Source organism: Microchirus variegatus, assembly GCF_963457635.1.
Source record: "Microchirus variegatus genome assembly, chromosome: 7".
In the NCBI taxonomy this organism is placed as follows: Eukaryota; Metazoa; Chordata; class Actinopteri; order Pleuronectiformes; family Soleidae; genus Microchirus; species Microchirus variegatus.
In genome coordinates, this window is record NC_139808.1 from 26,062,380 (window position 1) to 26,079,570 (window position 17,191).

The following is a 17,191-nucleotide window of genomic DNA, read 5'->3' on the forward strand; positions in this document are numbered from 1 at the left end:
TATTCTGAGATTAAAGTCTAATCTCAGAATTAATAATCAGAAAAAATTAAGGTTTTACGTGTGGCCCTAATACGTCAAAGTCTAGACAGGTTTTAAGGGGTTTTGGGGTAAAGTGAGATAAACTGATTTAAAGTGATAGTTCAGGTTATTTATATGAAACAATAGTTTCCATCTATAATCTGCAAGAGAGGGGGGGGCGGGACTACACGTGACCTGGGGGTCCAATGAGCTTCTAGTCTGGTCACGGTCAAGTGAAAAAAAGGGCGTTAAATGAGGACCATATGGGTTTTAAATTATTATGACTTTATCTATAAATAAGAAAAACAGTCAGAAATAATAAATTGTTGTGATTTGAAATTAAGTGGTGGCCCACATGCAACCAATTGGGGGGCCACATGAGGCCCACGGGCCGCAAGTTTGACACCTCTGCTTAAGAATGACCTAATCCCCAACACCAGAGTGGAAGCTGGAGATCCATCTGCTTCAAGAAGGATCCGACCAGTGACCTCCTTGCTGTGAAGCTACAATCCTAACCACTGCACCACCATGTACACATGTCCCCTAAACAGGGTCTCATCTCTGTTTCCATCTTACGAGACCTCCACATGTGACTTGACTTGTGACCGAGACGATTCGGACAACTTGTAGCTCCGCCCCCGACTCAAGGTCATGACCTTCGTCTTGTGCTCTGCACACAATCATTTAAGTTGTTTAAGAAGTGACACAACGTCAACGTTGACTCTTACTGTACATCACCAGGAAGCAGACACAAACACTCACTTCCTGGCATGGAAAGGACTGATTTAACCAACAAATAAAAAAAGAATCTGCGTCTAATTAAGTCTACAACTTTTTAAGAAAGCGTTTGACACTTTTAATTGACAAAACACGGCTTTTTCTCACTAGAAAACCAAAGTTTGCAAACCGGTCACTCTCCTGCACCAAACTCCATTGAGAAAATCAGTGTTTTTTAGCTCACATTAACACAGGAGCTGCTGGTCTACTGCTGCCATGTTTATTAAGTTTGTGTCACTGAGGTAAATCTAAACAAAGAACATCAAACACGAGAGTCAAAAAATAACAAAGTTAAACTAACCGACAGAGGCAGCAGTGGGTCGACAACTCCTGCATGCTGTGAAGAAAAATCGCAGATTTTTTCAATGGGGTTTGGTGCAGGGTTGACAAAGTGACATAAAGCTGTCAAATACAAATATTTATTGATAAAGACAAAAGCAGTGAATATATATATATATATATATATTCTTAAGACACCGTAGACTATTTTTCCACAAAGTGTGAGCCTTTGTGGCTAAAACCTGTTTTTTTTGTGTCATGTTGTCGTCACTGAGGGCAATCGTCTTGTACCTCAGGCCGTTTCCTGGCGACAGCGACACGCTGTGCAACACACAGGGAAGTCAGTGGTGATTGTGTGTCAGTAACTCTTACGAGAACAAAGAAAACCTGGATTATTCCTTTAAATTGTGCCATATGCGTTTGTCTCGTTTTCCCTCCTGCGAGCAAACAAAACTATGTCTGCAACAGGAAATACTGTCACATGTTTCAGTCTTTGTTTATTCATGTAATGACCACTGAATATGCACTCACTGGCCACTTTATTAGGTACAGGACACCTTATAAATAAATAATACTCTTTTTATCCCGACTCTGATGCTGCTTGAAATTTAAGAGCTCTTCTGGACCACGTCTACATGTCTGAATGTACCGAGTTGCTGCCTTGTGATTGGCTGATTACATATTTACATTAAAAGGCCAAAAAAAGTGTTATGAAATTTACCGTGGATGTTGTTTATGATTCAAGGAAGACAATTAGATTTTGTGATTCAGGTACGAATCCTGGAAAACTGAGCATCTTTGGTGAAGGCGTGGCTTCTGAATCATTTTTCTAGTTATTAGTATTATTATAATACATAAAGTACTTCAATTAATGCAACACAGACAAAAAAACGATCCGTCAGTAGATGGAAATAGAGGTGGGTCAAAAATGTCACATTGTCGTCCTTCCTTGTGCAATACGATGATCGTTATGTCGCAAATATCAATATTTTAAATCAACAAATTAAGGCACTGTAAAGTAAACCGGGACAGTTTAACTCACCGGGTGTCCTTACATCATGTTTCCACACGGTGGCGCTGCTCAAACGAACGAATGAGGGGAAACTTGGGGGTTGAAGATACCTGGCTGAAGAGGAAGAAGAGGGAGGGATTACAACAGGATAATGATGGTGGAGAAAGCTACACTAAGAGATGCTCCATACACATTCAATACATAGACTTTATGACCTTTGACCTCTACGTTGTGACTAAACATTAAAATAGTTTATAGAATAATGTCATCGGTATCGTGGGAGTTACCCTGCGATTCCCACACCTCAAACCAGAGGAGAAAAGAGTCGTTTTAGATCTCGACGCTTTACCCCAGACATTTTCCTCTTCGTGAAACATCACACGGCCAATTTGGTGGCAAAACTCCTCCAGCTTTTTCTGCAGCCACCTTCCTCGACAAGATGGTAAAAGTGGCTCTTCATTCAGCAGCAGCAGCTCCTCTCTCTCACTATAATGGTCGATTTCCTTCTGGTTGTCGCCTCCTGCAGCTGCTGGCTCTTTCCCTTTGGTCTCATCCTCTGGTTTTCTGAGCAGAGGCAGGCTCCAGCTGACAGGACAGTGGGGACAATTAGAGGAGCGTGGGAGAGAGACAGCTGGACCTGCTGCCAATTACACCGACTCTGACCAGACACACACACACACACACACACACACACACACACTGTACAGAACACAAGCTTAAAATATAAATGAAAGTCTGTTTAAAGACGTCAAGTGAGTTCACGCAACGCTACACACACAACTGTTTTTAACTCACGTTTGTGGCGTTTTGTCCTCACGCTGCAAACAGGAAGTGACACATTTTAGACAGAAAAGACCTCCAGCAAGGCTTAAAACACTAGACATGTGCATCGGGGGTTCCTATACCTTGGTTGACATCAAATTCAAGGACTTTCCAGGACCTTTAAATTCAAGGCTTAAATGTGTCGACAGCGCTGCATCTGCACAAATCGATTGTCCTTTTCAGGATCTTGGTCAAAGTCGGTCTTTCGTAATCTTTTTTGAGACAGAGATCTTGTAATTTTTGCATTTCCCAGGCATACTTTACTCGCTCATTGTTCTGCACAGAGGTTATTTTAAGTTTCGTTTTCTGACAACCCGTGGTTGCTCGGCAGCTGAGACTCTACCGACTGCAATGATTGGTAGACGGCGGTAGGTGGCGCCACATGCAAAAACATGATTGCAAAACAAACGTGATTTGTAGTCTGCAAAATATTTTGGCTGTACTATTGTTGTTGGTGATTTCAGTTTGTTATATGAACATTATTCCTGAGTCTCTGTGACATAAGAAGGATTTTATGGCCAGTTGCTTTAGATTACATAATGCACCTTTAAACAGAGGCAAAATTGTAACAAAACAAAAAAAATCACAAAGTTACATACTGTAACTTTAATTCAAGCACACAACATATATGTATATATATATAAAGTCTGTTATATTGCGTAACGACCGAGTGTTTCTCAGTTTGGTGGCGTGTTTAGATCTCGTGGAACCAGCAGACATTCCAGCGCAGCACACAGGAAGTGATTTGTTTCACGTCAAAAACAGACACAAGAGGAACGCGGAGTTCGTAAATAAAAGATGTTCCGACTTAGAGCCCGCGACACGTTTCTGTTGCTGAAGAGAAAAGTTAAGGAGTTTTACACTTTGTGTAAGATCATGTATCTGTGCAAGGGAGTGTTTTTTTGCAGATTCTCTGAATTCTTCAGGGAGGGAAGAGTTCGTCAGTGGAGCTTTAAAGGATCAGCGAGTAACATTTAGGAGGCACGTTTGACCTTTAAATGAACTTCGAGGAGTGGATAATAAAACTTTTTTTTTATTTATTCACCTCTAAAGGAAAAAAGAAAGTGACAGTGATTAAAAGTTGGTTGTGTACTTTTTTTTTTAAATACACATGTAACAGAGCAGGAAGGAGAGTCAATGAGTTCTGTGTGATGTCTCCACACTCAACAGGAAACGGTGACATCATCGTCAGGTGGGATTCACCCGTTTCGTCTGTGCACTAAATCCGTACCGTCTTCACCTGGAGTCCATCATCGGTTTCCCAGCAGCATGGTCTGCAGCTGCCTCATCCTGCCTCTCTGCGGCAGCGCCAGCTTCTTCTCCGCTCGCTGGTCCACCTCCACGTCCACCTCCATCATCTCCTCCTCCGCCTCGTCCAGCAGCTGCTCGATGTAGCAGGAGGAGCCGAGCAGGATGTGACCTGTGGCCTGCATGGAGAAGACGGTCCACCGCAGAGCCTCCCTGGAAGAACAGCGCAGAGAGAGGGGAGAGCTTTAGACCAGGGGTGTCAAACTCACTTTCACTGAGGGCCACATCAGCATAATGGTTACCCTCAAAGGGCCATGATGTAACTGTCATACAGAATAAATGTAACCAAATATAATGTAAAATAAAGTCAACTACTCCATAACATATTTGATAAATAACTTTCTGTATTTGTTACTTATACAAGTTACAAATATGATGCATTATAGATGTAAACCGGTGTTTCTTGACAAACGATGATGCGTATGCAATGATACACTGCTATCTAGTGGCAGGATTCCGTCACTTTGCGGGTAACACAATCGCCATGCATTGTGGGAAATGTCGTTTATGGTCAATGCAGGTTAAAGCAGCATAGACCTATTTTAATACAGATTTTTAAGACCAATTAATCACTCGCGGGCCACATAAAATTACCTGGCGGGCCACATCTGGTCCCCAGGCCTCGAGTTTGAAACATGCTTTAGAGGGTCAAAATGAGCATAATCCAGGTGTTTCAAAATGTCCCTGCACCAAATCCCATAGAGAAAAGAAGTGATTTTACGTCACCGCACATTGGCGTTGTTGAGCCACGGTTGCACTGTTTTTAAGTTCCAATGTGTTATTTTCCAACTTCTGTGTTTGGAATCCATCATTTTAATTCGGGTGAAGTGACAAACTTTGCAAACGAGGCAGCAGCAGAGCAGCAGCGCCCGTGTTCACCATGAGCTAAAAACGCTGATTTTCTCTATGGAATTTGGTGCGGGAAAGTGAACAGTTTAAAATCGCATCAGAAATAGCCATGGCAGGTGAAGGTATTAGTAGTAAATGGCTGAAATATAGTTTTCAGCGATATACGAGCTGTGGTGCAAGCACAAAAGCCTCTTATTTGACAAGTACGTGAAATGCAATCTTCTCTCACACAAAGCTAAAAAAGCTAAATGCCGCAGCAGATCTCAGCAGTAATGACTTAACTCCTCCAAAAAAAGATGAATCTCTGTAATCTAACCTTTGGTTTCTCTCCTGTTCCACCCACACGAGTGTATACACACACAGTACAGCTTTGTGTAATGCTCTACTTTATTTTTGTTTTTAGGGGTTGTGCACAGAAGACTGTAGCTGGTGTGGAAACGTTATTAAAGCAGCTGAGACGCAATTGGAAATGGACCCAAAAAAAACATTAAAATCGATCGTTTGTGGGAGTTCTGAATCACAAAGAGGTGAATTGCTGGATTAGAAACTCATTAAAATTCATATCAGTGCAGCAACTACTACTAAAAGAACTCTTCAGTAAAGTCATCAAAGAAATACAGATAAATAATAGAGCTGCAAGTAGCGATTATTTTCATACGGTCGATTATTTTCCCGATGAGTCTTTGGTCCATAAAATATACGTTAATCGGTGTTTGTCAAACCTGTAAATGAAGATGTATTCAAATGTCTCGTTTTGTCCAAAACCCAAAATTATTGAATTTTAATGATTTTTGTTATGTGGAGCAAATAAATAAAGAAAATATTCAACATTTAAGAAGCTACAGCAAGGCTTAAAACTTACCATCTTACATGTGCACCAGGGTTCCCACACCTTGGTTGACATCAAATTCAAGGACTTTTCCAGGACCTTTAAATTCAAGGACCAAATGTGCCAACACAGCTCTGCATGTGGACAAGCGATTGTCCTTCATGGGATTTTGGTCAAAGACGGTCTTTTGTAATCATCTTTGGTGAAACAGATCTTTCCCAGGCGCATTATTTGCTCTCTTTGCTTAACTTTACTCGCTCATTGTTCTTCAAACTGATTCAGTTTTAATGATTTCTTTGTTATATGGAGCAAAGAAACAAAGAAAATATTTATAGAATAATATTTAAGAAGCTGAAACAAATAGAAATCTTGACTTAATCATGAAAAAGCTTCGAACCGATTCAATGTTAATGCACATTAACACATGGCGTGCTTTCATGACAACTGACCGGAAAAAAGAAGCGTGTGACGTCATGTTTGCGGGACTCCCGATTGTTAAAATGAGTCTCTAAAGTAACGCTAAACTTTAAAAACAGAGGCACACAAACGCAGTACACAGGTATGCTGGTTATTTGTAGCGCTGCTCTTTTCCTTTAATAAACAGACCTCTCCAGTTCCGCTGTAGGCGTGCTAACGGCACTAAACGGAGAGAACTGGTAAATGGTGCCTGGACTCCGGTGCAGCGGCACGTAAACATGACGTGCGTTAAAGTAGTGTATATTTAAACACAAAAAAAAACAACGTTACTCACTTGAGCATCCTCTTGGCAGCGTAGCACTGTATCTCGTAGGACATGGTGTAAACGCCGTAGAGCGTCGCCTTCATGTTGAGGCAGCCGATGAAGTCCTTGGGGTTATTTTTGAAGAGGTCAAAGGTCACCTTGGCCAGATCTGTCCGCTGCAGCGGCCTGTGCTCGCAGACATGACCTTTGGGCGGAGAGTTCTGTATGCGAGAGAGAGGGAGAAACACCAGTCAGGTGTGTGCGCGACAGTAAACCGGGTCCTAAACCGCACGCTTGACGACGTCCTTCAAAGAGAGCGCTAATGACCACCTGCCGGGGTCGCTGTAAGGTCACCAGAGTAAACATTTGCGAGTGTACAAATCAATTTCTATGGAAATTAATTGCTTTCGGGTGAACATGACTCATATTTGATGACACAACCGAGTCCGATTCATATTCAAAACGCAGCCTTTCATTCTTCTTCCACAGATTATTGTGATCACTTGTGTTAGTCTGCAACATGGTAATAGACGCATTACTCGCCTATTCAAAAATATTTGCCCGCTATTGGATTCCTCTGAATAAAATTGATGCGACATCCATATTCATATTTCTTTTCTTTCATGTGCGTCACTGAACAATCACTGACGTGCAGGATTAAACAAAAAAAAAAAACACTCCATATGTTGAACTTCCCACTGTGTCGTGCAGTGAAGCAACTGAGCAACAGTGCCACCCGGCGGCTAATGTGGAAAGAGTCGTACAGGATGTGGGGTCCACTTCTCGCACATGTCCAGCAGCATGACGACCGTGTTGTCGTGCAGCGTCTCGTAGAACTCCTGCGTCTCCACGTCTGTGCCGTCCTCGTCCAGCACCAAGGAACCCACGCAGGTCACGTTCAGAGAGACGCTCGCCTGAGAGGACACGCACATAATGTTTTTATTAATAATAATAACAAACTTGCACTTCATAGAAAAGAAACAAACCCAACAGATCAGACAATGAAGAAGACGTGGAGGCAGGGTCCAGACAGTGGTGAGAAACCAGGAGTTAAAGAAACTAAAGCTAATATTCAAGCGCAAAGGGGAATCTTGTGCTTGAAATTAATCTGTATTTGTTTTCCGTTTGTGTTTTAAGTGTGTAAATGTGCAAATGTGTTTTGTATTTGCTGCCATCCTATCTTGGCCAGACTCCCTTGAAAGAGAGGTTTTTAATCTCACTGGGATTTCCCTGGTTAAATATAAAAAGTTAATCTTCTCAACCATCTTACATTGTCAGGCCACTTTATTAGGTACATGTGTTCTACTATCTAATAAATTCAGTGCATGTAGACATGATCGAGTTAACCTGCTAAAGATCAAACCAAGCAGAGTTTTTCAGAAACTACAGCTCAACAAGGATTATCCTACACACAGGATTCATAGACATTTTCCATTTCAAAATTCCATACTTTTCCAGACTTCTGAGGATTTTTCAGTCAATATTAAAACATCTGAATACCAACTGTTAGATGCTTCTTATCACTAATTTTTCATGAAGCCAGCCCTCAAACTTGCCTCGACCCATGGCACTGTCTCTGCCTACAACAGGCATCTGGCTCGACGACACGTATGGAAAATAACAAATAACTGAGAATCACAGTCAGTAACAGTAACCATGCAAGCAACTCGACACATTCTACAGCCATGATATGTATTAGTTTCATATCATCTACAGGTAGGCTATGTTAGGCTAGTAACTTGTTTTGATTTGTATATATTAATATTTAATTTTAGTAAGTGAGATAATGGTCTGGAAACGACACCATTTTTCCATACTTATCCAGACCTGGAAATTACTCAAATTAAATTCCATACTTACTCAATACACAACCATCTCTATAGTTGGTCCGAAAAAGAGAACAGAATAACCAAACTGGTTCAAAAGGCAACCGTAGCTGCTCCTGATTTACAGCTACAGTCTGCAGAAGATCATCTCTGAACACTTCAAACCCTGAAGCAGATGTTTTCCAAGGGCAGAACACCACATGTAATGCTTCTCCTGTACCTCTATTAGATGCCCTGTACCTAATAAAATGGCCGGTGAGTAAAGAGACGCAGGTCGTGAGACCAGACTCTCAGACACGGGATAAACACTTCAGGCATGTTTCTCTATAAAATGAAGACTAGGTCATGTTTTTGATCACTTGTTTCATGTATTTAAAGGTGCATTATGTAATAAATCTAAAGCAACTGGCCATAAAATCCTCCTAATGTCACAGAGACTCAGGAATAATGTTCATATAACAAACTGAATTCACCAACAACAGTACAGACAAAATATTTGCATAAAAAAAATCGTTTGCAGACTGCAAATCATGCTTATGTTTTGAAATCATGTTTTTGCATGTGGCGCCACCTACCGCCGTCTACCAATCATTGCAGCCAGTAGAGTCTCATTTGCCGAGCAACCACAGGTTGCCAGTTACGTCAGAAAACGAAACCTAAAAGACCTTGTTATTTTGAATTTGAATGTAGTAACTGTTTTTGGCCACATTCTTACATACGGCACCTTTAATATTTAGTTGTATACATTGTTTTTGTTCAAAATATTCAACTGCAGACAAAAACGCAGATTGGACACAGACTATGGAAAGGAGAACTACAAGAAAAATCAGCTGCACTGATTTCTTAATATCACAGAAAGAAACTTGAGGTCTTGTGAACTTTAGACACCACAGGGATTGTGACTAACCGTGAAGGAGTGAGTGAGTCACAAACACCGCTGTGGTAATCACTAACTACATCTATACGCCGATGGTGTCCGGTGTCCCGGCTTCATCCTTCGCTCCTCACCTTGTTTATGAGGCTCTCCAGCGAGTCGGCGATGATGCCTTTCTTCACACTGCGGTCAGCGTTTGTGACTCTGAAGGACTTGTTTCGCACAGACAGACCCGACAGGAGCTGCTGGGTCATGGAGGCGCTGGCTGACACACACCTGAGACAGGAAACAACAAAAAAATATAATAATAATAGACTGGAAACACAATATCAATGTTTATTAGGGGCTATACGAATGTCTCGTTTCCCTGCATCGCAGTATTACCGGTATTGTGAAGTAGTAGAAAGTTAAAAAGAGCAGCATTTTCTCAAGTTTGTCAGCTTGAGATGATATAAATTTACGTAACGTAATGGAAGCCCCTTACAGAAAAAAGACGTTTTGTGACAGAAGCATACAGTGCAAAGTTATTAAACCTTACAGAATATCAATTAAAGAACCTGGAATCCCAGTACTTGCTTGCATGTGAATAAAATACAACAAAATTAAATACCAATAAGCATTTATTTTTGGCACCCTTGCTATAAAGCAAATGTCGATAGAGCTCTTACTTTGAGAGGGAAGACGGCGTCAAAAGGCTGAGAGAGTTCATGACGGCAATTTCACCTGTGATTAGAAGAAATATCAGTTAACAGCAAGACTTTAACTTTTCAAAGTAACGATTTCATCTCTCGTACTCGTCCCGGAGACTTAAGAGCTTCAAAAAAGGAGGAACTTGTTCAGACCTTGTTTGACAGCTATCCTTCACATGAGGCGTTGTGTGTTCCTGAAACGCAGCTCCAGACTGTTTTCACCACTAACCACTCATGATGACAAACGCTGAGCTGTTTTGTTGCCGATTCACTCAGTCCCTGAACTTTGTGCTGATGACTCTTCCGCTGGTTACAAGCTACAGTATATTGAGCAACACTCGCACCGTCTCACAATAACCCTCTGCTGTCAATCCCCTACAGTCTACTTGGATACAAGATGGTCTGGTTATATGGAGGTACCGACGACGGCTGCCGAATTTTATCCACTTGGTAAAGACCAAACAGAGCATGGTGTCTCACTATTAGACGGCCTTTTCCAAGTAGAAACTGTGGTTTATGTAAACCGCTCACTCCATGCACCATAGAGAAAACAAGCCATTTTACATCAAAGCACACAGTAGGTCTTGATCCACTGCTGCCTCCTTTAGCAAGTTCTATATATATTGTTTCTTTACATCAGAATTTGACATCATTTGTACAGATTCACCCCCGTGACACACTTATCAAACTGGGCAGCAGTTGACCAGCAGCGAAGAGAGAAACTCTAGTTTCCAGTCAGAAAAGTCTGTCGACTCCTGAGAGAATACTGTGAATATAATCTTACACCACAGACTTATGCAGACAGAGTTTATTAGGTTTGCCTTTTGTACCCCCTGGAAATGTTGTTTTGTACGTTTTTAGTTCCAATTAGGGCTGCAACGATCACTCGAGTAACTCGATAACAAACATTCCTCAAAGAAATGCGTTTAATTCCCATCATGCGCGGCCTTGTTTAGCTCGGGTATCGTTGTTCCACACGGACCGTTTTAGCAGACGCACGCCACACATCCGGATTTCAGCTGGCGTGATGGCAGAGACGGAGAGTGAAACCGTTGCTAACGCTTCCGGCACACGCTAGCGTAAACACTGATTTTAGCTGATTAAATGTAGCTTACTAGGGCTGTAGCTACCGAATATTTTCGTAATCGAGTACCAATTATTCCTCTAGGATTTTTTTTTTGCGTCCTCGATTGTTCAATAATAATAATAATTAGTTAAAGGTGCATTATGTAATAAATCTAAAGCAACTGGCTATAAAATCCTCCTAATATGTCAGAGACTCAGGAATAATGTTCATATAACAAACTGAACTCACCTTATGTTTTGAAATCATGTTTTGGCATGTGGCGCCACCTACCGCCGTCTACCAATCATTGCAGTTAGTAGAGTCTCAGCTGCCGACCTCAGGTTGCCAGTTACGTAAGAAAACAAAACCTAAAAGACCTCCGTATTTTGAATTTGCATGTAGTAACCGTTTTTGGTCACATTCTTACATATGGCACCTTTAAAATTCAATTAATTATGTAATTAAAATTAAAAAAAAAATAATTGTTTGAATAATGGATTACAAAAATATTCGATAGCTGCACCCCTAGTTTTAATACCATAAAATATTCCTTCAAATAACCATTCTGGAGCTCAGTTCACATAGAGTACTTGTTCTCTACCTAGTACTCACTGCCGAATTTTGTTTCTAATTAGGTCGACATTTGGAGAAATCAACATTTTTAATAGCAATAGTTCAACGTATGAAAACAAGATGGCAGCGTCTATACGGATAATCCACATTAACCATTTTTGAGAAGCACATAGTGTGTACATTTTACATGAGAGTTTTATTTAATGGGGTGAGTCAAGTCTTTGAAGATAACACAAGGTTCTCTTGTTCAGCCTGGATTGTACTGCTCTAAATAATTCTGTTAAAAAGTGAGTAAAGCTGTTTATATGCACGTGTTTATTTATTTTATATAACCTTATTTTAATTAAAGAGCATTTAACTTAAAAAGGTACCTTGTCTATTCTGCTCAGTTAGGGTCATACATCAATACAAACGAGAGAATGAGTGAAAATCCCCACTGTTTTATCATCGATCAACAGTGACGTTCAGTACGTTATCTTACATACAATTAAAGGATGACACAAGCATGGTGCAACTCCCTGAAGTCACTACGTCATTTTTGCACATGACAAAGCTTCTTCGTCACCTCACCTGTACGTCAGTCACAACCCAGGGAGTGATATGGAAATTGCGTGGCAAAGGTTAAACTTCACGTCTGCCGTTCAGGGAGGGGGAAAACTCACGGCTACGACCTTTAACATAAAAAACAAAAGCAGGAGTTAAGAGCAAAGTGGCTCCTTTCCTTTTTATTTAAGACCACAATCAAACCAAATGATTAATTTAAATCCACCCGAGGGTTGAATGAGTGAAGATGACTCGGTGTCCATGGAGTGGATCAGATGTGCCACAAATCACTGCCCTGCTCAAGGGCACAACACACTTAAAAACAGACTCCACAGTCCCACGGCTTCGGTTTTAAATAATTCACATGACATTGCCGGCGGCTGTATTTCACCACATTGTCTGTGAGTTTTTAAAGTTTACACTTTGGTTGTGCTGAGCAGCTTAGCAGATTCAGGAACGTTACAACACTGTGGAAAATGTGAATATTTCTGGTTTGTTTGCTCAATATAACAAAGAAATCCTTAACAGTGATCCCTTTTGGTTCGTGGACAAAACAAGACATTGGCAAACATCAAAATCTCAAGGAAACAGCAAACAACATTTATGGACCAAAAATTATTAATCCAAAAACTAATCAATTATGAAAATTATAGTTGGTTACAGCCCTAAATTGCCCTTATATGGTGTGATTAGATCAGATAATCCCAAACATATTGTAAGTAGGACAAGGCCCAATTTAAAATTCTGAAAATTGCCTGCGGCCCATGAAAATCTTAATTAATCAAGCACATATAATATTAATTACCATTTCCTCCAAAAATATTTCACAAATTGCGCAATAATTCATTCACACGAATAGAGCTGAAACCAATTACTAAATAAATCGCCAACTATTTTGATAATCGATAATCGGTTTGAAGCATTTTTCATGATTAAAACAAGATTTCTGATTGTTTTAGCTTCTTAAATGTGAATATTTTCTTCATTCCTTTGCTCCACATAAAGAAATCATTAAAACTGAATTCTTTTGGTTTATGGACAAAAAACATCGTCATTTTCAGGTTTGACAAACACTGATCAACGTTTTTTAACATTTTCTGACTTTCTATGGACCAACCGATTCATCGATTAATCGAGAAAATAATCTACAGATTAATCCATTACGAAAATAATCGTTAGTTGCAGCTCTACACACAAAGGTTATCTGGAAAGTAACTTTTTCAAAATGAATCAATCGTTTTTAAAATTGAAACCTAAATGCAAAACTTTAAATTGAGTAAAAATTAAGTAATTAGGTGAAATGTGAAATATGTATATTAAAAAAAATGAGGGAATATCAAACCTAATCCAATTATAAATCCCATGAATTCAACAACACAATGTTTTACGGATTTTAACATTTTAAAAGAAGGCAATAATGACATAAACTATGTTATGCAACTATGAGACAGTAAAAACCTATGTACCAGGCCCTAAACACAGCATTTTATGATGAATACCAAGCACAAACCACTGAAAATGAACGTTGACTCAACACAAACACGACGAGGGTGGAAAAATCACACCACTGTTTGATAAATGAACGAACAAAAGTGAGATTTGACGCGTAAATATAGAGTAAAATGTATAAACTTACTTTTCCTCCGTGTCTCTGTCGAATACGTGACTCCAGGTTAACGCCGCTGTTTAATTAACAACACCTGGGTCCACTGATTAAGGACACGGCGCCATTTTGTCTGCTACGTTTCCGGGTTTTGTCTGCTACGTTTCCGGGCTTTAACAACAACATTTAAACACAGTCGGGTCCACTTTATTAAACGTAATTAATTCAAAAGAAATTAAGTTAAATTAAGAAATAAAGTGAATATAGGGCCGGCTTCAGCTAAACTGTTCATAAAATAGAAAACGATGTAAATCTTACAGCTCAAAAGAGGAACAACGAGGACACCTGGTGGACAAACTACAAACTGCTCCTACACCAAACCCCATAGAGAAAATCTCTGATTTTACGTCAAGGCAAACAGCAGTAACTGACCCACTGTTGCCTCCTTTATTGAGATTAAATGTGTTATTTTGTGACTTGTGTGTTTGAAATCCTTCATTTGGAGCTAAATAAGCGACATAAAGTCACCAAACAAAGCAGCAGCCGACCAACAGCTCCTGATTTCCTGCATGCTAAAAATGAGAAAATATAATTACTTTGAAAAACAGGAAAAAATTAGTCTGAAAAACAGAAAAAAAAATTATGTTTTTTTTAAAGTGAATGCAATACGCTTCCGTAATTATTATGTATTATATCAGGGGTGTCAAATTCATTTTTGTTCAGGGGCCACAAACAGCACAATTTGATCTGAAGTGGGCCGGACCAGTAAAATAATAGCATAATAACCTATGAACTACAAAAACTTTATGAAGTCTTTTTAACTGCACGTGCAATTTCACTTACTATGTACACATCACACTGCATCTATAAAGGCACAGACATTTAGTCACAGGTATCCGAAAGTGAAAAATATTGTAAAAAAGTGACAAATTCATCCTTTGTGGCCCGATCGAACCCTCTGGCGGGCCAGTTCTGGCCCCCCCGGGCCGTACGTTTGACACCTCTGTATTATATTATACTTTGTTTTGCTTTATGAAGAAGAACATTAGTGCGTTATTCCTGGAAACACTGTGTGGAATCGGTCGATGTCTGAGTTCATTTGTGTAATCTCTGCCTCTGTTATTAAAGCAGCCGTAAGTGAGGCATGAACTAAGTCAAGGTCATGAGCGCGAGTGTATGAAGCAGCTTCTCTCTGAATCTATGAATCACACACACACACACACACACACACACACATACAAATTAGTCGGATAAAGCATCCGCACCTCAAATAGCTGCGACTCCTTTGCCAAATTTACAGAGTACCGTGCGAGCAAAGGTGCAGAGAAAGGGTTTGTTTCTACTTCAGAGGTCAATTTCCTGTCGCCGTCTTTGTCCTTGCCGCTATCGCACATCAGGTCGCGGCGTGGGTGACGCAGGCTCATCTGGCTCTCACCCATTCATTCATTCATTCATGATGCCTGTAATCATCGTCAGCATGCATGATATGATAGTGGAATGAATTAAGACTTGAGGAGGGGAGGGAGGAGGAAAATTAAATGGGTATCACGTCAAGTTTTATTTTTATTTTTTTCTCCTTCGAAATCAAGATTACACATGCACAACAACAAGAGTTTCTGAGCCCCAGGTCAAAAGACCTGCTTCATCGACAGCGTCCTTGGATGATAAATGAGTTAAAGTATAAAAGTAAAGCAGATCTAATCTCTAAACAGACAGATACTGGTACCCAAACTAACCGTTCCTGACCAGTTTCCCTGGTGCCACGTCGTGTCAACTCCTCAGGGGTCAGGGGTCATTTCCTCTTGCCTATTCGTGCCATGAGTTCCGCGTTGGCCGCAGCCTTGGTCCTCATGTCCTGGTTCTTGGCCAGGTCTATGAGGACGCTGAGGATGCTCGTGGGGACGTCCAGGGACAAGGCGAAGCGGGAACCCCCCTGCTGGGCCCTCTTCGGCACCAGGGAGGCGGCCGGACGCTGGGTGCGCGCTCGCCTGAGCACGGTGCGATGCTCGGAGCGCAGCAGCGAGTCGAGCACGCCGCTGCGGCTGAGGACGTCGACAGCCAGCACCTCCCTCTGCGTGTCCTCGTCCAGGTTGGAGAGGGCGGAGGCGGCGTCACTGCTGTGGGCGCAACGCAGGAGCAGCAGCAGCAGCAGAGGCAGACAGACGCACAGGCGAACACTCGTGGTCATGGTTCAGACTGTCTGCAGGGAGAGGACAGAGAGAAGGTCACTGTTTCACAACTGGGACATAACTGTGGCTCAGTGACCACGTCCAGCAGGAATTGTTTTTACTTCTCGACTAAAGGAAGTCTCTTCAATATTATGATTCTTTATTAATTTCATATAGGAAACTGTCGTTAATGCTGAAAGTCAAAGGTCATCAAGACACTTAAAAACAACCCATATTATCCAGAAGGTCTGCACACGCTTAAAAATATATAAGAATAAATTAATCATTAATTTTTAAAAAAGCACAAAAATAAAAGAAAGAAATATGTACACTCTAATAAAATTATTTATTTATTAATTAAAAGAATCAATATATAGATAAACTAATAAATAAATATATGTATTTATTAAATAACTAAATACATTAATTAATAAAATTAATTAAATAAATAAATAAATACATTAATAAAATTAATTAAATAAATACATACATTAATAAATTAAATAAATAAATGCATTAATTAAATAAATAATTAAATAAAGATTATAATTTATATAAATAATATAACATTAATAAATAAATAAATTAATTAATTCATTAAATAAATATAAAAATCAAAGAAGATGATAAATCCTCTGCTGATAATTAATTAATTTAATTAATTAATTGATTAATTAATTTGTTGTTGATTAATAATGAATGCACAAGTAAACATTGATTGAACAACATGTATGGTTGTGTTTGCTCTGCAGTGCACTTGTATATTTTAATTTTAAAAAAATCATGTAAAAAGAACAGGTAATAATTGGCTGATGCAGGTTATTATTATTATTATAATAATATCGACCATTAGGTTAGATTAGACGACATTAGATTACACCCACATTGGGTAAATTTACTTATTATAGGAGCAAAGTGGTCCGAGGTATAATACAAATATAAAAAGGATCACAATAAGCAATAAAAAAGGGAAAAAGAGTGATAAAATTAATGAAGAACAGAAAAATACAGTAGGAATAAAATTAGACAAAAACTACCATTTATACCAATCTGTGTAAACTATAGGCATGTGCTGCACAGTGTTTGTATTATTGTACATATTATTGTATGTCTACACCAAAAAGTACTTGATAAACTATTTAAATTATTATATAATTGGTAATTTATGCATCATGGATGAGAATAAATCCATAACTTAAAATCTTAAACTCAGATTTTCACAGTACATTCTTTT

At 39.7% G+C, this 17,191-nt stretch overlaps 2 protein-coding genes across 2 annotated transcripts; both read right to left on the reverse strand.

The window, feature by feature from the left end:
- Positions 1-4,158: 4,158 nt before the first annotated feature.
- LOC310929287 (lipid transferase CIDEC-like) lies at positions 4,159-10,024 on the reverse strand (the record flags this gene model as incomplete). The annotated part of the gene is made up of 5 exons (XM_083892010.1): positions 4,159-4,369; positions 6,646-6,836; positions 7,380-7,529; positions 9,450-9,591; positions 9,984-10,024. The coding sequence occupies 5 exons, from the start codon at positions 10,022-10,024 to the stop codon at positions 4,159-4,161; spliced, it is 735 nt and encodes a 244-aa protein (XP_083748136.1).
- Positions 10,025-15,581: 5,557 nt separating this feature from the next.
- ucn3l (urocortin 3, like) lies at positions 15,582-15,977 on the reverse strand (the record flags this gene model as incomplete). The annotated part of the gene is made up of 1 exon (XM_083892011.1): positions 15,582-15,977. One exon carries the CDS (start codon positions 15,975-15,977, stop codon positions 15,582-15,584), a length of 396 nt encoding a protein of 131 aa, XP_083748137.1.
- Positions 15,978-17,191: the final 1,214 nt, after the last annotated feature.